The sequence below is a fragment of the Corylus avellana genome, chromosome ca9, assembly GCF_901000735.1.
Source record: "Corylus avellana chromosome ca9, CavTom2PMs-1.0".
Taxonomy (NCBI): domain Eukaryota; kingdom Viridiplantae; phylum Streptophyta; class Magnoliopsida; order Fagales; family Betulaceae; genus Corylus; species Corylus avellana.
The window spans coordinates 570,416-596,138 of NC_081549.1; the positions used below are offsets into that span (position 1 = coordinate 570,416).

Genomic DNA, 25,723 nt, shown 5'->3' on the forward strand with positions numbered 1-25,723 from the left:
TATTATATATATATATATATATATATATATATAATAATAAAAATTAGTTTCACCTAACAAGTAGGCAATATAAAACTTAGCACTCATAAGTACTATCTTTATAATTCACACAATAGTTAGAATCATAGGATTCTATTATATTTTTTTTATCTCTGTTGCGATCTTGACATGTTTTAAGGTTGTCTATTTCAAAAAACAATAATTTATTTACTTGTATATATAGAAACAAATTTTAGACATATAATTTTTCCGATACCTAATATGATAACATGGTACTGAATTCCTTCTATTATATATAGCTGCTAATTACTTATATAATTTTTCTTATTGATTTCAATGAATATAGTTTTTAATTATTATGTAAAACAAAAATATTTGGAGTAAAGTCAATAAAGGGCGGACCAAATAAATTGGTACCATTAATATATCACAAATTTTCAATTAAATTTGAAAATTAGAAGCCGTGGAAATTAAATGCCACGTATCGTTTGATCAAGACTTCACAGATATGGCTGGTGTCTCCTCATTGAACGTGGGCGTTGCACATCCACGTACTGTGGGCTGCCCCTTTTCAACAGCTTTAATTTTGTGTGTTAAATATGCATATGGTGCTTCCTTTAATTCCTTTTGGTTAAGAATTAATTTTTTTGGATTTTTTTGGATAAGGTTTTATATCATCCTAATAGTCATTAGTCCCCAATCTTTACTTTCGAGGATTTTTAAATATCTCTAGAAGCAGCAAGTCAATTACCATTAAAGACCCAAAAAAAAAAAAAAAATAGATCATAGTACTTTACCTATAATTTTCATCATAACATATATAATTTTTTATTTTTTTTTGTTATTGCATTTTTAAATAACTTGCTGTCAATATACCACCATGTATAGATAAAGATATAATCTTGACTGAGTCCTCTGGTAAACTTTGAAGACGGTTATGTTAGTTTGTGAATAATTTTATGGTAAAAATTGTAGTAATATATAATTTATATTGTACGGAGTCCTCCAATGAACAACTAAGTCCTAATTTTTTTCCTTTTTCTTTTTCTTTTTCCCCCTCTCTAACAACCATAATTATGGCTAATTAAGCTTAAAGACACTAGCGGTTAATGATCATATCATGACTAGGGCTGGCAAAATAGGTAATCGGGTAGACCCGATTAGGACCCGTTAAGACCCGCGACCCGATTACCCGAAACACGAACACGACCCGTTTAGCTAAACGGGTTAACGGGTCTGACACGATTATAACAAGGAAAATATCCGGGTAACTCGACACGACCCGCTTAACCCGTTTAGTATAACCGGATCATATCGGGTAGACACGACTCGGCACGACCCGACCCAACTCGTAAGCTAAACAGGTAACACGACCCAACCCCTTTTTTTTTTAAAAAAAAAAAAAAACTTAATCAAAATTGGGAAAAATAATTTAATAAAGGGATCTCTTAGGCCAAATGACTAGTCAAATTTATCCTAACCATCCAACAAGAATAAAAAGTTTTAAAAGAGAATGTTTTAATATATAAATAATGATTTAAAAGGTAATGTTTTAATATATAGACCCACATAGAAAAAGTAACAGAAAAACAAAGAATAAGCCAGTAAAGTGAAGACTGTGAAGTCGTGAAGTGAAGAGTGAAATGAAGCCGTGAGTGAGTCGATAAGTGTTAGGGTTAACTTAGTTAGAACTTAGACATAGGTTTTTTTTTTAAAAAAAAATAAATAAATAAATAAATGGGTCTAGCGGGTCACCCGAGACCTGCCAAACTCGATTGACCCGCCAGACCCATTTATTAAACGTGTCTAGCGGGTCGACTCGTTGACCCGACGGGTCAACCCGCTAGATATGAATTTAATCGTGTCTTAATCGGGTAGACCCGATTAAGACCCAAACCCGATAAGCCAAAACCCAATACCTGTTAACTTTGTGTCGGGTTCGCGGGTTGTGTCAAAATTGCCGGCCCTAATCATGACATAATCTCAAGTGCGATACAACATGAATAGCGTCTGAAAATAAAATATTAATTGTAGCTGAAGATATATTTCTTGTCATAATTAAGCACAATGCAAGTATACTTGCATTATTCATTTACTAATAAATATCATTCAAGCGTTTATTACATTGACACAATCATGTATATGCCTTAGTCAATGACACTTATTGTTCTCTTATAACTATAGAGAGAAGAAGGAACGAATAATTCCTCTTCGTAAATTCAAGCTGCAGGGCAAAAAGTAATAACGTAGTCAGGTGCACCGGAGCAAGTAAATGTGCTGTTCTTATCATCATAAGCGTAGCTATAAGCTTGAGGGCATTGGTTCTCAAAAATCATGGAATAGCTTGTAGCTGGGCATGTCTCCGGGGTATCATTAGGGGGAGTGCAACAATACTTTGGCTCATTGAACGCTGTGCATGCGCTCTTACAAGCGATCACACTTCCATCAGAACCTTTTACTTGTAGCTCAGCGGGGCACGCAGCGTTCACGTCTACCGGGCAGCTTGAGGACTTGCACTCACCGGTCCCACCTTGTGTAGCAACTGAAACAGGGAGGTTGAAGCCATCTACAAGGCTAACATCGTAGAAATCTTGTCCACCATTAGCTGCTATGTTGATTTCTACCAAAGATGCCGGCGGAATTGCACCGGCGCCGTTGCATGCAACTTGGCCGGAGGCACAATCAGCAGTTTCACAAGAGAACTTTCCTGAGGAGTCCGTGGTGCATCGTGTTCGGGCCCAGAACCGGCCTATCCATGGAGCTTGGACATCAACTGATGAGGATGCTTTGGATGCCAGCTCAAATCCAGTAGTTGATAGCTGGGGTTTCTGGTCCGCAGTTAGAGTTCCTGGCCATACAGTTGTCGGACAGTTGTTTGTGAAAGTTATTTTAGCAGCATGAGCACCTGCACAACACAAATTGTCAGAAGAATGGTTAATGATCATTAAATTCATTTTTTCATATTAGCTTAAGTTTTTAGAATAAATTATAATTTAAAGCATATATATAACTTGCATGCAACAAATAAGTAGGAGATACACAATTTTATTGAGTAAATGAGCAATTTGCTAATTAATATATTATAACTAGACAATGAGATATTTATATATATATACCAGATAGGAAACAGAAGGCCACGGCAAGGCCGAAGAGTGCAAGGGTTTTCATCATTGTAATTTGTAATAGACTAGTTGCTCTGGGGTTGAGTATATATTGTGGTGCTAATCTTATGAACTTGGAGCGGTTTATATAGAGCCTTAAACGCGACTTTCAAGGCTCAACATGCTTGAAAACTGGCTTCGACGTAAGTTCGTTGCACTTCCAACATATGAACGTTCCTCCTTTGACTTCAAGTGGGCTTTGCGTCTTCATATGGTAATGGGTCGCGACCGCAACCTCGTATTACACCCGCGAGATACGGAGTAATTAAACAAATTTGATTGAATTTGAATTGACTGGGGGTGTTTTTTACATATGTGTCAGTTTTTGAGAAAGGGAGGCAAATCCATTTTTGCTACTTGGTATTCTACAAGCTGGTTGTCAATGTTTTAGCCACTCATGTAGCCGCTTGCTTACAAAACCACAACCGATCGAGAACGTTACGTGCATAGAATTTTCAGCTGTGGAAAAGACATACCCATGCGAACTAACCTATAATTTGTCTGATATATTTCGATGTGATTTGAAATGAGACAAATTATATATAGATTTGTCTGCTTCCAGAGGTTAAGAGAAAAAAAATTAATATTAGCATCGACTTTTGTGTTGACGCTAATAAGTCGCTGTTAGTAACTTGGCGAGAATTTTTTTCCTTCGTAGGCGGGGTGAAAACTAGAAACTATTAGCGGCGACCCAACTAGTCGCCGCTATTGGCCCTCATTAGCGGTGACATTTGCATCGCTCTAATGACCCTAGATAATAATAAAAATTATGTAGACGCGCACACAACCAGGTTCTCTCATTTGGCTCTCTTTCTCCCTCTAGCTCGTCGCTCTCTCTCTCAATTTTGTTTGCTTAGGTTTTATTCGATTTTTTTTCAGTCACTAGCTCTTAGAACTGGAAAGATACAATTAACTGTAGAAGACACCATGTATTGACCAAATTGGGCACATATGTCGGAGCAGTTCTGGCGTGGAATATCCTGTATTCGTTAATCAATTTTTTTTTATGTACAACTTCGTCTATGATACTACTAATACTAGTAATAATATTATGCTAATAATATTAGCATAATATTAGTAATGTATAGTACCTCTTCTACTAATATTTATCAATAGCAGCGACTTCTAAGGTCGCCGCTAATACATAGCGGCAACCCTTCATGTCGCCGCTAATGATAACTAATAGCGGCTACAAACGGTTTAGTTTGATCCCTTTTGTAGCGACCAATTAGGGTTGGCGACATTTTGTCGTTGCTATTGAGTAATCAATAGCGTCGGACCTTTAGCATCAACCACATTAGCAGCGAGAAAGTGCTCATTGGCAGCAACAAGAAGTCGCCGCTAATGAGCTAAATGCTTGTAGTGAAGTCCCCTTCTAGAAGGGTTTGGAAAGAATTTGGGCATGCATCTACCTTGTAGATGGTCAGCTGGGGTAGGGTTTTTTTTTCTTTCTTTCTTTCCCACAAAAAGATCTGCTCATGAGCAAAGAAAAGAGGGAGTTGAGATCAAAGACTTGAAAACAAATTCATTATCTAGAATAAATGTATAGTCAAACTGAACGTGTTCTAATGTTGTGACATGGGTGGTGGATATGTGTCTTTTGGCCCAAGTCTAGGACTAATCACGTGTTACGTGAATACGTAACGGGGATAGAATTTAGGTTCTGAGGGAACCTAGACCTTTTAGATTTTGAGGAAACCTAAAAAAACATTTTCAAACTCAAGGTTTGAGATTAATTTTCTGATTCCCTTTTTATTAAAATATCATCATTTAAATAGGAAGATTACAATGACTTAGACTTGGAGTAAAACTCCTACACTGAAGATAAACCTAGAAAGATAACTAATGCAATCATGACTCTAAAATAAATAACTAGATAATTAAAATACAAATAGACACATGTTTATCTCTAATCTAAAAATATTGATAACAAAACTAATCTAAATGAAATCTAATTCATTTTAAATATAAATCTTCTATAATATAATGTCTACTTTATCCCTATGTTACTTCCGTAACATCACGTAACTTGTAGATGTTGAGTTCATCTAGATAAATAGATTTCAAAAATTGTAGAGGAAGTCAGGTTATAGATAAAATATGTAGGTGGTCTACCAAGTAATTGATCTCTGTATCGACTACGCATGCTGAAAGGATATGGTTTGGACTGGACCAAAATGTTTTCTTCTAGAAGTTACGTACATCATACGCCATCGTGTGAATAAGGTAAAATACATAAAAGGGTTTTTGGTGGGTGGGGAGGGATTGCAATTTGTAGATCATAATTAAGTTGGTGAATACAAAAAATGTTTGGTTTTCATCTTTTCCTTATTTTTTATTTATCTCTGTATAAGAGATTGGATAAATCCACAATTGAATATATATAGACTCACATGTGAAGAAATTCATAATCAAATAGAAAAACTACATTAAAACCGGAATTAAAATAAAAAAGACACAAAAGATTTTATGTGGTTCGGTCAGTGACCTACATAAAGCCCTAAGGGCTACATTATGCTTGAATTTGTCTTTTACAATACATGATACTTTTATTTATAGGAAAATTGAGGTAGATAAGTTTGGTAATCAAATCAAAATAATTTGATTCCATCAAATCTAAATACAATCAAATCAATCTGATTTGATTATCATAAAATCTGAATATAGAAGATTACAATTAATTACAATGAAATCAAATCTCCTAATATTTTCTAACAACATGTGATCGAGACTCATAAATGTAATGATAAATTTTTTAAAAAGGATGGACAAAAGTCATGTATAGAAAAATGACACCAAACACATCTCTTATAAAAAAAAATAGAGTATTCGATGAGCAATTCAAGGGAAGAATCTATTATATATGTACCCAGTACTTCATGCCTTGATTTCAATTTTCAATATTAACAAACCTCATTTTCTGGATTGCAAAATAAATCTTTTATATTTCACTTTAATATTAGTGATGATATTCTATTTTTGGAACTCAAAACCTAATTACTATTGCATGTGTAAAGGGTACGCCTAAGTAAATAATGTGGCCGGACATGCAATTTCAATACGAATAAGCAATATTAGACATAGTTTTTTTAGATGAAGGGGAGATTGAATATATATATATTTTTTTTTAAAAAAAAAGGGCAGATTAGTCGGGTATCAAATTTCACATAGACTAAAATATTAATCCACGCACGCTAATGGCGAAGGGGCACTTCTCCATTTCAATCGGTCAAAGCTCATATAATTTATGGGCAGTAAAATACAAGTAGTCTCTTATTTATTCATTAGAAAAAAAGAGTAATGTTAAAAATTATATTTAGTGTTATTCTTGTCTTAGATAGATATTATTTTATTAAAATTAAGTGAGAAAAATAAAAATAATATTTTTTTTTCTTATAAAATAATATTCACCTAGAACCAAAAATTATTTTTATAAACCGTTTTTTATTTTTATTAAGTGCCAGAAGTGCTCAAACTTGTACCAAGTATGCAAAGTCAAGGAGGCTAATTAATGGCCCCCCAATTGTACCAAGTATGCAAAGTCAAGGAGGCTAATTATGCAAAGTCAAGGAGGCTAATTAATGGCCCCCCAATAACTTTCTAAATAATTTATGATATTAAAATCGTGTGAGATTGAGCTTTTTTTTTAAAAAAAAAAAAAAAAAAAAAAAAATCAAAGAGTTGAAACAAGTTGTTATTATATTTTCCATATATATTTGAGTAATTAACACAATGGTTAGAATCATAGGATTCTATTATATTTTTTCATCTTCATGTTGTGTGAAGGGCCTAACTAAGATGAAGGGGAACTTAATTAGAAGAAAAAAAAAAATGAAGGGGAGGTTAGTCAGGTTTCAAATTTCACACAGAGCAAAATAATATTCCACGTACGCTGCAAATTACGGGGCACTTCTCAATTTTGATCAATCAAAGTTCATATAATTTATAGGCTGCAAAGTATAACTTGTTTCTTATTTATTCATTTTAAATATGCTAAACGTGTAACTCTTTTACAATTTATTAATACATGTCAACATGTAATTGGAAGGTATTAAAAACTATATATATATATAGGGGAAAATTACATTTTACCCCTCAAGTTTGGGGCAATTTGCAATTCGACTTCTAAAGTTTCAATTTTGGCAATCCATCCTCCAAAGTTCTATTTTTTTTGTAATTCGACTAATATCATCCCAAAATTTTTATATTGCCCATAATTTTTATTTTTATTTTTTATTAAAAAAAACACACAAACACAAATTTGGACATGTAAAAATGGCCAGATGGCTACGGCCACCCCGAATTTTTTTTAAATTTTTTTTATAAAAAATAAAAAAAATAATAAAAATTATGGGCAATATGGGATGTTTTTGATACAATTGGTCAAATTACAAAAATTTGAAACTTTAGGGAGGTGGATTGTCAAAATTGAAATTTTAGAGGTCAAATTGCAAATCGCTCCAAACTTTGAGGGAGTAAAATATAATTTTCCCTGTATATAGTGCTCAAAAAGAAAGTACCCCATGGCAAGAAGCAAGCTGCTGATCCAATGGCAGCTAGCTGGATAAAACTTTCTCGATCATATATAAGCACGACTAGAGATATATAATATTATTGCCCGTCTACAAGGACGAGAACAAGTTTTCATTATTTAGTTTTTCCATACAGCATAATTCAATTATTCATTATCGATACAGATATATTGTTCCTCCCTATATATAGTTGATGCGCAAGTTATTTGTTTCTGTTTTCGTTTTATTGTAGAGAAAGGAACATGTAGGATTTTTCTATTATTCATGGACAGAACGTGATACTGTAGTTAGGTCCACCGAAGCACGAAAAGAGGCTAGTAGGATCATCGAAAGGATAACTATAGGCCTGAGGGCACTGGCTCTTGAAGAACATAGAGTAGTTCGTGGGTGGGCATGTTTCTGGGGTATTATAATTACCGGTGCAACAGTATTGGTCCTCACCGAATGCTATGCATGCGCTCTTGCAACTGATCACGCCCCCATCAGACCCTTTGACTTGTAGCTCTTCCGGGCAAGCTGCGTTCACGTTGGCAGCACAGCTCGGCGCCGTGCAGTCACCGGTCCCGCCTTGTGGAGCTAACGATACAGGCAAGTTGAAGCCGTCTACGAGGCTGATATCGTAGAAATCTTGTCCACCATTTGCTACTGAGTTTATTTCTACCAAAGACGCCGGCGGGACTGCACCGTTGCCGTTGCATGAAACCTGACCGGAGCCACAATCCGCAGTAGCACAAGTGAACCTTCCTGACCCATCCGTGGAGCATCCAGTTCGGGCCCAGAATCGGCCAATCCACGGAGTTGGGACATCTAGTGATGTGGATGCTGTGGATGCTAGCTCAAATCCAGTGTTTGACAACTGAGGTTGCGGAGGTGATGTTAGAACTCCTGGCCAAATAGTGTATGGACAATTGTTTGTGACAGTTATTGTAACAGAGTGAGCACCTGCATATATGAACGGAACAAAACCCAAACTCCTTGTCACCATGTCGATCACCACTTAAAATTAATAAAAGCATATCTAGCATGCAACAAATTAACAGTGTAACTTAATAATTATCACATAAATAAATGGGTTATATCTCTTTAATGGGGAAAGATTTTATAAAATAGAGTTTGTGTCAAGATGGGGAGGAAAATTTATGGATTCTTGTGCAATAGTATTCAATTATGAGTTATTCTACACATAGAAAGAAAATCATCATTGACAACAAGAAAAAAATATACCATAGATGAAAAGAAAGGCTAAGGTAATGCCGAAGAGTACTATCCGAGCTCTCATTGTGAATGCTTTTGTGATTCGATGTTGTTATTGTTTGATGAAGGGATGGTATGTATATATAGGGGCCAGCCAAAGCATGGTGCCGTTGGTATATGGAGGTTTTTTTTTTTTTTTAACATGTTCACACAAGAGGGGGGACGGGGATTCGAATTAGTGACCTACGCTTCATTAGGCGTGATCTCAGCCGATTAAGTTACCTCTTGGGGATGGTATATGGAGCTTATGGGTGTGAAAATGTCATACCAAAGAGGTGTGAATACAAAGTAATTAATACCGTATCTACGATCAAAGATGGTCCGGTCCCTAAATTGTACAGAGTCGGTGGGGGACAAAACCAAATTAATATCATGTATTATTTTTGTGTTTTAAATAAATATTTATATATGCTGAGTAATGGGGGACGCTAATAGCATGGCGCATATGTTAGTGAAATTGGCTACTACCCATGTCACAATATCTATTTTGTTGGGGATGTCCCACCAAGTGTAGGTGATATTGTACAGAATGAGCAATCATTCCTACTTGTGTGATCTTTTAACTCGTCATTTTTTTTTTTCAAAGCATATAACTTTTAAAATCACTATTAAATTTGAAATAAATCACTATTAATTTTTTATATAATATATCACATTTAGGGATAAAATAGAGATATCTTACATATAGTCTTACATATAGGCCATAGGAACTGGTTGAATATACCAAATCTCAGCCTAAGATTATGATCTACAATTGTGGATCTTAGGCTGAGATTTGGTACATTCAATTGTGGATCTTAGCCTAAGATTATGATTTAATTTCAAAAGTTTAAAATTTTGAAATAAAGAGCGGATCTTAGGCTGAGATTTGGTGATTCAAAATTTCAAATGATCCGCTCTTTATTCAAATTTTCAAGATTTTGAATTACCAAATCTCAACCTAAGATCCGCTCTTTATTTTTTTTTATTTTTTTTTTTTTGACATGTCCGCACAAGAGGGGGAGGGGGATTCGAACTAGTGACCTCCACTTCATTAAGTGTGGTCCGCTCTTTATTTTTATTAAGTGACAGAAGTGCTCAAACTTGTAACCAAGTATGCAAAGTCAAGGAGGCTAATTAATGGCCCCCCAAAAACTTTCTAAATAATTTATGATATTAAAATCGTATGAGATTGAGCTTCTTCTTTCTTTTTTTTTTTTTCTAAAATCAAAGAGTTGAAACAAGTTATTATTATATTTTCCATGTTTGAGTAATTAACACAATGGTTAGAATCATAGGATTCTATTATATATTTTCATCTTCATGTTGTGTGAAGGGCCTAGCTAAGATGAAGGGGACCTTAATTAGAAGGAAAAAAAAATGAAGGGGAGGTTAGTCAGGTTTCAAATTTCACACAGAGCAAAACAATATTCCACGCACGCTGCAAATTAATTAAGGGGCACTTCGCAATTTCGATCAGTCAAAGTTCATATAATTTATTGGCTGCAAATTAAGTATAACTTGTCTCTTATTTATTCATTTAAAAAATGCTAAACGTGTAACTCTTTTACAATTTATTAATACATGTCAACATGTAATTGGAAGGTATTAAAAACTATTTATGGGTATATATATATAGGGGGCCACCCTCTCCCAAAGTTTAGGGCAATTTGCAATTTGAGATTATCTACTTATGTGATGATTGATTTGATTGCATTAAAGGTTTAGTAAAAAAATATTTTGCTTAGTTTGCTTTGTATTTTTTAGAATGTTTAGAATTATATGAATTTTAATTTTCATTGAAATATAATAGGTATCAAACCAATAATATTAAAAACTAATGCTTTGATATTGAAAATCCACAAGTTTTCTTCTTTCTATTATTTTCATTTTAAACTACTCACATGAGAGCAAATATTTTAACATTTTCACAAATTAAATATGTTGTAATTCATTTGAATGTTTTATGAGATTTTTTTTTTTTTTTTTTTTCGTTTGTGTTATACTCAAATTTCGAGGCAAAAGAAAGCAAAAATTTATTTGATTACTGTGCAAAAAAAAAAAAATCATTTTTTTGAAACACGAAATAGATAATTAAGCATTGAATCAAATGTGAGAAGCTTTATTTGATTACATTAAATGTTAAGTACAAAATTTTGTAATATTTTGTATTCATAAAAAATATTTTGTTTCTTTTTCTCAGTGGTTTTTTTTTTTTTTCCTTCTTCGAATGTTCTGAAGTATACGAGTTTTATTTGTGTTGAAATATAATAGGTATCACACTAACAATATAATAGATTCTTACTAATTTCATTTATGCTTTGATAATCAGAATCCAAGTTTTATTCTTACTATTTTTTTTTTCCCCTCTTTATACTTCTTTTCATTTTAAACTACTCTGACAGGAACAAAGATTTTACCATGTTTTAGTTTATATAAATTAAACTAAATTTAATGGTCTTATATTTTAATTCATCTGTGTGTGATTGTATCATTAAGTACATGTTCAGTATACTTAAAAAAAAAAAAGTGCATGTTCAATAATGTACTGGTGTATAATTTTTAGTAAGTGTTTTCATTAAAATAGGTATGATAGATTTTTTTCACATAAAAAGTAAGATGAGGATGCTTTTAAATTTTAAAATTAAATTATAAAAAAGAATCCCGCACATAGTGTGGGGTATGTGTTAGTTTTGATAAAGATGAAAACCTACATGGTTGAATGAATCATTGTAAAATTAATGGCACCGGCATGTCAAATTATACATGTTTACATTTCTTTTCTCTTTAAATAATACCCTTAAAGTTATTAATGTGTGTATATATATATATTCTCCAAAAATTAATTAGACCATAATTCAGGGAAGACCAAAAGCACCCTAACTTGCTAAAAAGTAGAAACCAATAATTCCCACCTCATGCCTCGATTAGTTGACTTCATCAAAGCATATAGATTGCCATCCCAAAAAATAATAATAATAAGAAGAAGAAGAAGAAAACTAGCTAACGTCTAGAGGTGTACAAGTGGAATGGTTATTAACTACTTAATCGCTTAAGTCAGTTGCGTCTACTAATTATAGGAATTTAGTAGTAACCCCATTAATAACCAATAGCTCGGTCATACTATTAGGATCCTCTCTAGTCTAAAATAGACTGGAAAATATCCAGTTCTTGGATAGGATTTCTGTACAAACGGGACAGATGTCCCATTAATAAATAATAATAATAAAATATTATTTAAGATTAAAAAAAAAAAATAGGGAGTAGCTGGCCACCCCATCTAGGCCATAGGGGGTGGTCGGACCACCCCATTTTGAGGTGGCGAGAGCTCAAGCCATCCCTGAGGGTGGTTTGGACTACCCAATGGCCAGGGGTGGCCAGACCAACCCATGGTTTTTTTTTTTTTAGTTTGGCCCTTGGGGGTGGTCCGGCCACCCCTAAGGGCCAACTCATTATTTTATTTTATTTTTTCGTTTGGCCCTTGGGGGTGGCTAGACCACCCCCTAGGGCCAGGGGGTGGTTCGGCCACCCCTGGCCGGCCATTGGGGGTGGCTTGAGCTAATTCTCCGGTCCATTTTAAACTGGAGAAGATCTTATTCTATAAATAAGTCTTAGGAATGGAAATTGGCGTTGACCGTTGATGCATTATATAATTTATATTGCACTACAAATATCCAGGCTGAACTGGGTGATTGAAATTGGGGTTGGAGAAATTAATCTCATGCTCATGACCAAAAACGAAAGGTCGTCTCCTTCGAGCCTAACTACGCTATATGGTTAGAGCCGGTTGAAGAAACTTATAATTAATGGAAAGTAGAGTTTAGAGAAACACCGGCCGCCATGATCACCGTGGGCCGTTTCAAAAAAAAAAAAAAAAAAAAATTCAAACTCGAGCTTATGGAACATTTTACCTTGAGTTTAAGGGAATGTTAGAATATATAATATATTATAGCCATCAAACCTTAGAAAGAGAGCATTACAGAGAGAGCATAGCAGAGTGGAGGGAGGAAGTGATGACTCCCTCCTCCCCACTCCCCTTCTCTTTCCTCCTTCCCCCTCCTTTTTTTCGTCTCCACCATAGATTGATTAGGGCGTGTCTGTCAATGGTCCTTAGGGTGCTTTTTAGCGACACGTGGTTGGCTGACGGTGGCGCATGGAACATATGAGGGTGTGTTGGGTTTTTGTTAGTGTATTTTTGTTGTTTTTAAATAAGAATGTATTCTTTCTAGATCTGCTTTTAGTAGCAATCTATAGGGTGGAGTTTTATTCGTTTTCTTAAGTTTTGTTTTTACGAATCCTTAAGAATAAGTGAATTAGTTTTCGGTTGGTCTTTTGTTTTCTTATGATTCTTTTTCTAGGAGTCAACCATAAACCGATGACGGATGAGTTATCAAGCATAAAGAAGAATTGTCACTATGGTAAATGCAGTGAAGGAGATTGTGATTGATAAAGCACTAGTAGCGAAGATTTAAAAAAAAAAAAAAAAAAAAAAAAGGAATCAAGGACTTGGCAGCAGATAGAGACGTAATTTGCCGAAATTTGCTGTAGATCTGAAACTGATTGAGATAATGACTTTTCATAAATATTGTCTTATAATAACTCGATAGAAAATTATGTATGTCATAGATAATGTTTGAGTTGTGAAGATTTCAAATTATATTTTTAACATTGCACAAAACATTTTACCCAATTTGATTGTTATATTAATGAAGAGATAATTCATTCAATATATATATATATATATAGCATAATTACCTGATAGGATTGATCGTTGTTGTCATTTAAATGTCACAAATTCTTAGTTTAATTGATGATCAGACCAGTTTAATTGATGATCAGACCAGTTATGCGTAATTACACGGTATGGGCCATTAGGCTTTGTGCAGCCCCTGTCCCTGGGAACTTTAAGGTTATATTCTCAAGGCCTGATTAATGGACTTGTAGCATCTGGGCTAGGACAAAGTGCAGTACAATCAGAGACAGTTTGAACAATTTTGTAAATGGGCCGGAGGAATTCAGCCTCAACCCCACTTGGCCCATAAGATCATCCAGGCCGAATTGGGTGATTGACTTTGTGTTTATTTGGAGTTATCAATAAAATGCCAAACAAACCTCTTTTTTTTTCCTGAGCAATATCCTGTTTCTTAGTTGTGGGATTTTCTGTGCATCAATTTTTATCACTTTATCATTTCCTCTATTGGGAATTGAGCTAGTCATTTGATTTTTTGGAATGAAAGTTATATATATATATATATTACCAACAACGGAGGAGGAGGAAGCGCAGTATGCATATAAGGATGTAGGGAGTAGGGGGAAGTGATAGTAAATGCTGAAGATAATTTAAATCAAAGCAGTAAAACCAGCCATGAGGCGGTAATGACAATAATATATGAAATTAAAAAAAAAAAAAAAAAAAACAGTTGAGAAGCTGGAATCAAGAAAGTAATATTGATAAAATATCTTACAAAAGTAAGTGATAAGACTTACTGAAGTAAGGGTTAGGAGAGGAGGAGATACAAGAAGAAATAAGAAAGCAGGGAAGGGCTAGAAAGCTTCTTTTTAGAACCATGAGAAGATTTGATAATAGATTTATCTTCTTTGACAAAATTCTTTTTAACAGCATTCAAAACATTATCGACAGAGAAATGTTTTTGAAGAAAATCAAAAAATAAAATATGTTTTTGGGACTCAATCATCATCTCAGTCCATTTGACTTTAATGAGATTTCGTTCCTTTTCAGAATATTTGACACGGTAAGCATGCCGTAAATCACAATTTTCTTTTGAGTTATAATCTTTGGACAAAGCTGGCCAATCAATAACAGAAAAGAAATCTTTAATATGAGCAGTAATAACATTACATTGATGAGGAAAATTAGTGGGAAGAGGAGCATTAAAATCAGAAGCAGAAGGAGAAATAGATCCACCTTCATCATCCGTTGGGGGATGATTTCTTGTAGAGTAATAAGCAAAGAAAACTTGGGAATCGGTAGAAATTCCTTTAAGTTTCAAATCAAGGTTAACAACAGGATAAAGAGGAGGAGGATTGAGAGACTCATCCACATCTTTATCACGACACCGGAGTCCTTCTGTGGTTGTAGAACCAGCAAAAGAATTCTTTCATTCGTTGACCAAAAGAGGTCATTCAATTCTACTTGAAAATCCTAAATCAGAAAAATTGATTTTAACAGATCCATCCAGATATTGTTGGATGTAATCAAGATTAGATGCATTATTCACTACTCGAGAAGGTTTTGTAACATTTTCCAAAAGCCATTCGTTGGGGAGGTCAATCCCATCCTATCAAATCATTTTCGGAGTTTTAATGTTAGCATTATGAGTAGAACTTTGGATTAACAAAGTAGATTCGCCTGGATTCTTGACCACAGCTTGTGGATCTAGATTTGTTTTCATTAATTTGTAATAAATACGGTAGATGATAGCAAGAGGTCTGCTACCTTCTTCCATATTATAACCAGAAGTAAGAATATTCAAAGTCAAAGCTTTAAGAATATGAATATCATTCAAAGCAAGAGAAATATTAGAGAAAACATCAAAATGGACAGGACCATTAAACAAAGAAGACTAAATCATACCAAGAATACTGGTACGGAAATCAACAAATCTAGCATCACGCAAACATAACAAAATAGAAGCATTGATACCAAGTCGAGTCAATGGCTTGACTGCAACTTGAACATAACCAATATGCAGAAATTTGTAATTTTTAGCAAGAGAATCATTAACAAATTTTTTATTAAACAAGGTAATAGTTTGATTATTACCTGAAATAGCAAATGTTTGTTCAACAGTTTTAACAGAATATTCAATTTTAAAAGAAGATTTAAACCATGAAGAATTAGTGTAAACATCCGTAGCTGAAAGCTTAGGGATATTCCACTTATCAAATTTAAAATCATTATCACCTTCAACAGAGAATTGTTCAAAATTAACCGCGTCAGGTGGTAAACTGGAATTAGAGCTAACAGAAGAATTAGATCTCCACATTTTGACACACAAACTACACACAATATCGCTCACTGGGTATCGGCTTACAGAATCTCATCCTACGTACTCACTCACAAGGCAAACTTCCTAAGCATGTCCTTCCTAGACGCAAAACTATCCACACATACCCTTGGCCTAACACACAGTTCCTTCTTCACGCCCTAAGGCCCCTAACACGCCAACCTAGGCTTTCAACGAGACTTACAGATACCTTGCAAATTGTACTGACGAAGTGGTGGACTACTGTTCAACAACTAGGAGTTCTACACAGAGAAAGGTCAACATGGAGTAAACACACAGAATGGTCAATAGCAAGACAAGACACAGGGAGGTCAAGAGAGAGTAGGGTGTACATCAAGGCAGCAAAGAGATCGCAACACGTATGGCTCTAATACCAACAACGGAGGGGGAGGAAGCGCAGTATGCATATAAGGATGCAGGGAGTAGGGGGAGGTGATAGTAAATGCTGAAAGTAATTTAAATCAAAGCAGTAAAACCAGCCATGAGGCGGTAATGACAATAATATATGAAATTAAAAAACAATTGAGAAGCTGGAATCAAGAAAGTAATATTGATAAAATATCTTACAAAAGTAAGTGATAAGACTTACTGAAGTAAGGGCTAGGAGAGGAGGAGATACAGGAAGAAATAAGAAAGCAGGGAAGGGCTAGAAAGCTTCTGAAGTAATAAGACTTCTAGTAAAGAGCTTCTGCCTTACAATGGGGGAGGGGAGCCCGTTATATAGGCGAATTACAATGAATAAGACAAAATACAATCATGATGCAAATAGTAAAATCAGATTCCGGGTTAATGCAGTTAAAAGTAAACAGTAGAAAGTATGTGCACTGTAGAGTCGGCGCCAATCTACAATAGTAAAAGTCTTCAATCTTGAATAGTCACTGTCGGCACTGTAGTGTCGGCAGACAAATTATGAACAGTGAGTGAGAACAGTAATCCTGCACAGCATATCGGCAGCAACAGTAGAAGTGAACAATAAAAATGAACAGTACTTTAGCGTAGTACTCTTCAAATAGTGGTGAATAGTAATTCAGAGAAAACTTTGAGAGAATTCTTGAGAAGGGGAGGAACTAGCCGTTATGAACCAGTCCTACAAATCTGAATAATAGCTAGCCGTTACAGAGCCAATTTGGAATGCTGAAATCTAGGGAGCCGTTATGAGGCTAAATGATCATAAATCTTCTATCCCTGGGTAAGGATAATAGTCTTGTGAGTCTTCAAAATATGGGGGAACCTGAATAGGACTTTGAGACGATGCTTCAGATTTTTCTTCTTCATCGTCGTTATCAGAGTCATCATTAAGAGCAACAAGGAGAGCTTTGATCTTTTCTTTCTTCTTTGAAGAACTGGATGAAGTAGTGGGAGAAGAACCATGGGTTTTAATCTTTTCTTCCGTTGGGGAAATGGTAAAAGTACTGGGAGTAATCAGGAGAGGGGATTTATTCTGGGGCAAGGTAGGAGCCTTAGGGGCTTGAGTTAATTCTTTAACAGAAATGATAATGGAGTCAACTAGTGAGCATTTATCCCACCATTTGGCATACCAATGTCGTTGAATTTTGTCTTCTGAATGGATATATTGCCATTTCAGAATCCAATGAATTTTGAATTTTTTAACAAAGTGTTATGGGTACACGTAGAAGACCTCACAGCCAAGCAAGTGGTATAGAAGGAAAGGTCAAGAAGTCTAAGAAGAAGACACGTGGGGAAGAAGGGAAGGTTGGGGAGTACAGTTGTCCTTTTTTCCTTATGCACTTTATGTTAATTTTATGCATGCGTTTTGTTTGTTTAAGCCGGCGTTTTGCAAGGCCTTTCTATGTAATTTCCAGTGCTTGTATTTCGGCACTTCTAGAACCTTGGGGAAGGGATCCAGGTGGCCATTCTGTTAGAATATATTCTAACAGAATGGGTGATATAATGGGGGGCACTCTCATTAGATGGGATATGCATAGAGATTCCTGGCTTGAGACGTTGTAGGAGAAGGAGCAATCTCGAATCTTCTCATTTATCTTTAATATATTTTCTGCATTATTCCATTTCCTTTGCTGTTTTCATTCAAACCCATAAAAATCATCATACAAACCAAGAAAAACCTTTACAATTGGTATACAGAGCCAACGATCTTCTCTAGTTTAGTTTCCCCAACCACTAGAAAACACCAAAATTTTTTTTTTTTACTTTCTTCTCTCATACTCTACCATGGCAAAAGGTACTCGTCTTTTCCAACTGTTTGAATCTCTAAAAGAGTGTCAGGAGGCTATTAACTTGCAACGCACAGTCAATACTGATGTTCAGCAACGCCTCATGGAGCTGCATGAGATGATGCAGACGCTCGTGGCTAACCAGAACCCTCCACCTCCACCTCCACCTCCACCTCCACCTCCACCTCCACCTCCTGCAGCAAATGATCTTGAGCGAGCTCCTGGCCGTGATGATAGGCGCCAGCAGGACCATGCGTTGGATTGGCGTGACGACAGGGATTTCAGACGTCCTCCGCCGGAAGATGACCGTGACCAGTTTCGAGGAGAGAGACAGATTCACACCCGTACCTTACGCCTGGATTTTCCAAGGTTTTCTGGTGAGAATCCCTCTGGTTGGACGTACAAGGTAAACCAGTTTTTTGAATATTATCAAAATCCCCTGTATCAGCGAGTCCGCATGGCTTCCTTTCACATGGAAGGCGAGGCCTTGGTATGGTTTCAGGACACTGATGAGGCTGGCCAGTTTCCTACTTGGGAGATATTCCTCCAATCCTTACTCACCCATTTTGGCCCTGCCTACGATGACCCCACGGAAGCTCTCACCAAGTTGCATCAAACCTCCACTGTCGCTAAGTATACTTCTCAGTTTGAATCCCTCTCCAATCGACTTCGTGGACTTTCGGATAGGAATCGTTTGAGCTGCTTCTTGAGTGGCCTCAAGGATGCGATTCGCCTTCCATTACGAATGCTCAATCCTCTGACATTAGTTGCTGCCTTTGGCTTGGCCAAACTCCAGGAGGAATATTTGATTAGCACTAGAAAAGCTCTCAAACCAACCGTCCAATCCACATCCTTTACCCGTCACCATTCCTGGGGTTCTTCGAGCTTCACTCCAAACCCGACCCCTGCCCCACCCAACCCAAAGACTAGACCACAAAACAATTACCTTGTTCAGAAAATCTCATCGATTCAGATGCGTGAACGTAGGGAGAAAGGGTTATGTTACTATTGTGATGACAAATGGAATCCGGGACACCGGTGTAAGTCTCCCAAGATTTACCTATTGACGGGAATGGAATTCCAAGATGAGGAATGTGGCGATGAGATTTTTTTTGACTCCATTGAAGATACTCCTACTGTGGTTGAGAATGGATGGAATTGAACCCGCCATTTCCTTACACGCTATTGCGGGTCACTTAGCCCCAACACCATGCGTTTGGTGGGATTCATTCAAAATCAGCGTGTGGTTGTCTTGATTGACTCAAGCAACACACACAATTTTTTGGACCCTGCTTTGTTACAGAAGATTCCACTCCTGGTGGCACCTACACCCACATTGCAAGTAAAGGTGGCAAATGGTGCCAAGCTTTTAAGTGGTGGGCGATGTCACTCGGTGGCCGTGAAACTGCAAGGTAACACAATCATCACTAATTTCTATGTCCTTACTTTAGGAGGCTGTGATGTTATGTTGGGTATTGATTGGTTGAGGACATTAAGGCCTATTTTGTGAGACTTCAACTTATTAACCATGCAATTCCAAATTGGGGAGGAGACTATAACATTTCATGGTTTAAGCCCTACTGGGTTATCATTGGAAGAAGGTCATCAGTTTCTTAAAGGCTCAACATCTATGAATAAGGGTGTCTTATTACAGCTATATGCACTAGAGTTTGATCAAGCCTCTAACCCTATTCCTGAACCGCTGAGGGGTATAGTGCATGAATTTAAATCCATCTTTGATGAACCTAAAGGATTACCACCCCCTAGGTCTCATGATCATCAAATCCCCCTCAAAGGTACTCAACCTATATCTGTTACTCCCTATAGATAACATTTTTACCAAAAAACAGAGATAGAAAAGATTGTATGTGAACTTTTGGAGTCTGGGGTAATTAGACCTAGTCAAAGTCCATTTTCTGCCCCTGTATTGCTGGTTAGGAAGGCGGATGGTTGTTGGCGGATGTGTGTTGATTATAGGGCACTTAATCAGGACACCATCAAGGATAAATATCCTATTCCTGTCATTGATGAACTATTGGATGAACTCCATAATGCATAATATTTTTCTAAGTTGGATCTAAGGTCAAGATACCATTAAATTCGTGTGAAACCTGAGGATGTTCACAAAACTGCCTTTCGAACTCATGAAGGCCACTACGAGTTTTTAGTAATGCCATTCGGCCTCACTAATGCTCCATCGACATTCTAGGGGTTGATGAATGACATCTTCAGACCCTTCTTGAGAAAATTTGTCTTGGTTTTTTTCGATGATATTTTAGTATATAGCTAGACTTGGGCTGATCACATGAACCACCTTCGCACCGTGTTGGCCGTGTTACAATCTAATCTCCTCTATGCTAAAGCTTCTAAGTGCATCTTTGGGGTCTAAGAAATTGAGTACCTAGGCCATCTTATCTCTCATCAGGGGGTTCGAGCAGATCCATCTAAGCTTGAATCCATGCTTCAATGGCCCACTCCTGCGAACATCAAGTCCTTAAGGGGTTTTCTTAGCCTCACTGGCTATTACCGAAAATTCATTAGGGGGTATGGAGTCATTGCAGCCCCCCTAACAGCATTACTGAAGAAAAATTCCTTCCACTGGAATGATAGTGCCACGGAAGCTTTCCTCAAACACAAGCAGGCCGTGACTAGTCCTCCTGTGTTGAGACTTCCTGACTTTACTCAGACCTTCACCATTGAATGTGATGCCTCTGGTACCGGATTGGGTGCAGTGTTAATGCAAGAAGGTCACCCCATTGCATTCCTCAGCCAGGCCTTGAAGGGACAAGCATTGAACCTCTCCACCTATGAGAAGGAGTTGCTGTCCTTGGTTAAGGCAGTTCAGAAGTGGAGACCTTATTTGTTAGGAAAGCCTTTTAAAGTAAAAACTGACCAGCAATCCCTCAAATTTTTGCTGGAGCAGAAGATTGGGACAGCAGCCCAACAACGCTGGATTTCCAAATTACTTGGTTATGACTTCGTAATAGAGTACAAGAAGGGGAAGGAGAATCGAGTAGCTGATGCCTTGTCTTGCAAATTTGAGGATTCTACGGATGAAGTGATTATTTCTCTAATTTCTTTTCCCACTCCTACTTGGGTGGATGACTTGAAATCCTCCTATCTCCAAGATGTTGTCACCAGGGAATTGTATTCCAAATTACAGCAAGGCTTGGATACACCAAAAGGGTATACCTTGCAGCAGTGTTTGATCTTACGGAAGGGTCGCATCTGGATTGATAAGAACTCAGCCTTCAAACTCCAACTCTTAGCTTACATTCACTCCAACCCCACTGCGGGCCATTCAGGCTACTATAAGACCATCCATCGAGCTAAGGCAGATTTTTATTGGGAAGGGATGCGGCGAGACATCAAACAATTTATCAAAGAATGCTCTGTATTCCAAGAAAACAAACATGAGACCACCTTCCCTACAGGTTTACTCCAACCTCTTCCTATCCCTACACGAGTATGGTCCAATATTTCTATGGATTTCATAGAAGGCTTGCCTCTCTCTCATGGCTACACAGTGATTCTAGTGGTGGTGGACAGATTCACTAAATATAGCCATTTCTTACCCCTTTCCCATCCTTATACAGCTTCTAAGGTTGCTCACATTTTCTTGTCTAACATCTTCAAGCTTCATGGTATGCCAAAGACCATTGTGTCAGACAGGGATCCAATCTTCACTAGCACCTTTTGGCGAGAACTCTTTCAGCTACAGGGTATCTCATTAGCTTTCAGCTCAGCCTATCACCCCCAATCGGATGGCTAAACCGAATCACTAAACAAGTGCCTCGAAACCTACCTGCGATGCTATGCGGGGACTAAACCAAAGGGGTGGAGTTTATGGTTGCCTATGGCTGAATGGTGGTATAATACAAACTACCATTCTTCTACTGGCTTAACCCCCTTTGAGGCAGTTTATGGTTATCCTCCTCCCTCCTTGTTATCCTATGTTCCGGGGACATCAGCAAACCTTGCTGTTGATACTCAATTGAAGGATCGTAGCTCTGTTCTAACTCTTCTTAAGGAACACCTGCAATTGGCACATAATCGTATGAAAGTGCAAGTGGATAAGAAGCGCACAGAGCGGAATTTTGACATAGGAGATTGGGTTTATCTCCGTCTTCAACCTTACCACTAGAAAACTGTAGCTATGCGAAAGAATTTCAAACTCTCACCTCGGTTCTTTGGCCCTTTTCGCATTATCCAGAAGATTGGTCTTGTCGCCTATAAGTTGGATTTACCACTAGAAGCAAGAATCCACCCAGTCTTCCATGTCTCTTGCCTCAAAAAGAAATTGGGCCAGCAAATTGTACCAATTCCTACCCTTCCACTGGTGGATCAAAATGGAGAGGTTAAGCCCGAGCCCGACTCAGTGATTGAGAGACGTATGGCCAAGAAAAAAGGAAGGTCGATCACGGAAGTGCTGATCCGTTGGAAGGGAGCTTCACCAGAAGATGATACTTGGGAGTCCCTCTGGGCTTTGCAGGAACAGTACCCCCACCTTGTGGGCAAGGTGCTTTGAAGGGGAGGGCCCTGTTATGGGTACACGTAGAAGACCTCACAGCCAAGCAAGTGGTATAGAAGGAAAGGTCAAGAAGTCTAAGAAGAAGACACGAGGGGAAGAAGGGAAGGTTGGGGAGTACAGCTATCCTCTTTTCCTTCTGCACTTTATGTTAATTTTATGCATGCGTTTTGTTTGTTTAAGCCTGCGTTTTGCAAGGCCTTTCTATGTAATTTCCAGTGCTTATATTTCGGCACTTCTAGAACCTTGGGGAAGGGATCCAGGTGGCCATTTTGTTAGAATATATTCTAACAGAATGGGTGATATAATGGGGGGCACTCTCATTAGATGGGATATGCATAGAGATTCCAGGCTTGAGATGTTGTAGGAGAAGGAGCAATCTCGAATCTGCTCATTTGTCTTCAATATATCTTCTGCATTATTCCATTTCCTTTGCTGCTTTCATTCAAACCCATAAAAATCATCATACCCACCCAGAAAACCCTTTACACAAAGTGCAACATAGGGGGGAATTTAGAACCATAAGGATGCAGGGGGGAATTTAGAACCATAAGCATCAACTTTGTAAGCAACTCTAAAATTCTGGAAAGCTTCAATTAATTGGAGAGGGAGGATTTCAGGAGGAATGCCAAATTGCATCCACCATCTGGAGAACCAAAGAGGGAGAATTCCGTAGAAATTTTTATCAAAATTAATAAACCAAGAATGATCAAAATTCGAGGTTTGGTAAAGCAGAAATTTAAACCAAGCTTCAACATAATCATAATAAGTAAAAGGAATGTTAAATCCGTTAAGGGATTTTGGAGCAGAGGGATGGACTCCCCAATCTTTTTCAGAAATAATTCTTTTAAAATAAACATTATGAAAAAGTAATTTTTTAGGATTCATTTTGCAATAAATAGTCTTAAAAAAGACAGAATCAGTCTGGCGTAAAATACTAGAATAAAATGCTAAATTCTTTTGTAGATGTTCAGGAATCCAGTGAAAATTAAGAGAAAAATAGGAGAGGGTAATTTCTCCGGCAGATTTAGAAGAAGAAGATCGATTTATTTCAATGAAAAACAAATTCTGGGAATAAGGGAGAATCACATAGGCAGACGTCTTATCATACCTAACAATATATATATATGGCTTTCGCTGTTCTTGGAAGTTACCATTGCTTTTCTCACTTTGAATTCAGCTGAGTGCGATACAACATGAATAGATCTGAAAATATATAGCAGCTGCTATACATCACTCAATAAGGATTTATTACATTGATACATAATGCATGTTCCTTAATCCATGACACATGACACATTGTTTTCTTATTATTGTAGAGACAAATTAAGGGAACACATGATTTCAGTACTTCGTAAATTTAAGGACAAAAAGTGATAATATAGGTAGGGCTACCAGAGCAGGTAAATGCTGCATTTTGTTTATTACAAGCGTAAGTATAAGCTTGAGGGCATTGCATGGATCTTGAAGATCTGAGAATAGTACGTGGGTGGACATTTATCTAGGTTACCATAATTGCTAGTGCAACAGTACATCGGTTGATTGAACGCTGTACATGCGCTTTTGCAAGCGAGCACGCTCCCATCAAATGCTTTTACTTGCAGCTTTGCTGGGCATGCCGCATTCATGTTGGCTGGACAGCTCGATTTTTGGCATGCACCAGAACCGCCTAGTGGCACTATTGAGATGGGCAAATATTGTAGGAGTCTTGTCCACTGTTCACAACAATGTTGATTTCTACCAAAGACGCTGGCAGGATTGCATGATTTCCATTGCACGCAACTTGACCAAAGCCAGAATCCCCTGTAGCACAAGTAAATTTTTCCGATCCAATCGTGGAGCATTGAGTTCGGGCCCAAAGTGGCCTTTCCACGGAGCTGGGACATCCTCTACTGACTTGGATGCTTTTGATGCTAACTCAAATCTAGTAGTTGATAATTGAAGTTTTTGACCCATTGCTTGTGTTGCTGGCCAAATAGTTCTTGGACAATTGTTTATAAAAGTTATTCTAGCAGAGTGAGCACCTGCATGCAACACAAACCCTCTCCTTTGTCACAATGATGGAATATTGTCCAACGAATTAATTCAATTAGAATCCACTGTAATAGTTTTACTCTATCAAAAGAAAAAAAAAAAAAATGAAAAAGTAAAATTTCATCGACATGCAAAAAGCCAAAGGAATATTGTACAGGAAATCTAATCCTAGCCCTCACAGTCACATGTCCAAGTTACCTTCTCCCTAGAGGTCCATAGTTCAAGAACCTTTGCACAGAGAGAGAGAGAGATTAATGTTCAGTAGCTAAAATCTTAAAAACTTTTCATGTAGAAAGAAAAATAAATCTAATATATAAATGATAATTTGCATATTTAGCACTTATATACTTTGCCATACCTAAAATTGTCAAGTCCATAGAGTTTTCACTGTGGAAGACATACCCCATTCGAATGAAAGTGGTGGTAACATATTAGCCGTGCAATTTTTTATATGAATGGGGCCTAAACAGTGGGGATTATTCCTTCATGCTGAGCTACTACTAGCTAGGTTAGCTAGCTTGTTGTTTCCTTAAGTGGCTGGATATTTTATAACATTTTTTTCTTTTCTTTTTTGGAGCGACATTCATATATAGATTTTCAGATTTAAAATTTGGTAAAAAAATATCTCAAGCCATCATATGGGTAAATATTAAGCACAAGTATATTAAATACTAAGCCATCCCATGGCCTTTGGGTGGTTTGGCCGCCATGGCCCCAAAGTCAAACACTATAATTTTTTATTATTTATTTATTTTTATTTGGCCCATGAACCACTCCCATTATTTTTTATTATTTTATTATATTAATTTTAAAAAAAACTTTAAATAATAATTTATTTTTTTTATTACAATTAGTACATGGCTCCTATTTGTGGCATTTTAAGTTTTCTTTTTAAAAAAATCCTAGCCATTAATTGGACAAGGATCCGGATCTCAAGTATACACTTGCTCTGAAATAATAGTACATAATAGTATTGCAAAGGAGTCCCAGATCGACTTCCATGAGCCACTGA

General features: G+C 36.8%; 2 protein-coding genes and 1 pseudogene across 2 annotated transcripts; all 3 read right to left on the reverse strand.

The window, feature by feature from the left end:
• Window positions 1–2,017: 2,017 nt before the first annotated feature.
• Window positions 2,018–3,229, reverse strand: LOC132191391 (thaumatin-like protein 1b). Its single transcript, XM_059606382.1, has 2 exons — window positions 3,117–3,229; window positions 2,018–2,905 (listed from the first exon to the last, which is right to left on the reverse strand). Exons 1-2 carry the CDS (start codon window positions 3,169–3,171, stop codon window positions 2,220–2,222), a joined length of 741 nt encoding a protein of 246 aa, XP_059462365.1. The 5' UTR covers window positions 3,172–3,229; the 3' UTR covers window positions 2,018–2,219.
• A 4,534-nt stretch (window positions 3,230–7,763) lies between these two features.
• LOC132192215 (thaumatin-like protein 1b) lies at window positions 7,764–8,996 on the reverse strand. The gene is made up of 2 exons (XM_059607488.1): window positions 8,918–8,996; window positions 7,764–8,635 (listed from the first exon to the last, which is right to left on the reverse strand). Exons 1-2 carry the CDS (start codon window positions 8,970–8,972, stop codon window positions 7,956–7,958), a joined length of 735 nt encoding a protein of 244 aa, XP_059463471.1. The 5' UTR covers window positions 8,973–8,996; the 3' UTR covers window positions 7,764–7,955.
• A 15,041-nt stretch (window positions 8,997–24,037) lies between these two features.
• LOC132191596 (thaumatin-like protein 1a) lies at window positions 24,038–25,118 on the reverse strand (annotated as a pseudogene).
• Window positions 25,119–25,723: the final 605 nt, after the last annotated feature.

Bases quoted from the DNA above. Each gene is read 5' to 3' on its own strand.
- LOC132191391 (XM_059606382.1), bottom strand. From the start codon at position 3,171: ATGATGAAAACCCTTGCACTCTTCGGCCTTGCCGTGGCCTTCTGTTTC. The intron at 2,906-3,116 runs GTATATATATAT...TGTGTTGTGCAG, and splicing joins GGCCTTCTGTTTCCTATCTG to GTGCTCATGCTGCTAAAATA.
- LOC132192215 (XM_059607488.1), bottom strand. From the start codon at position 8,972: ATGAGAGCTCGGATAGTACTCTTCGGCATTACCTTAGCCTTTCTTTTC. The intron at 8,636-8,917 runs GTATATTTTTTT...TCATATATGCAG, and splicing joins AGCCTTTCTTTTCATCTATG to GTGCTCACTCTGTTACAATA.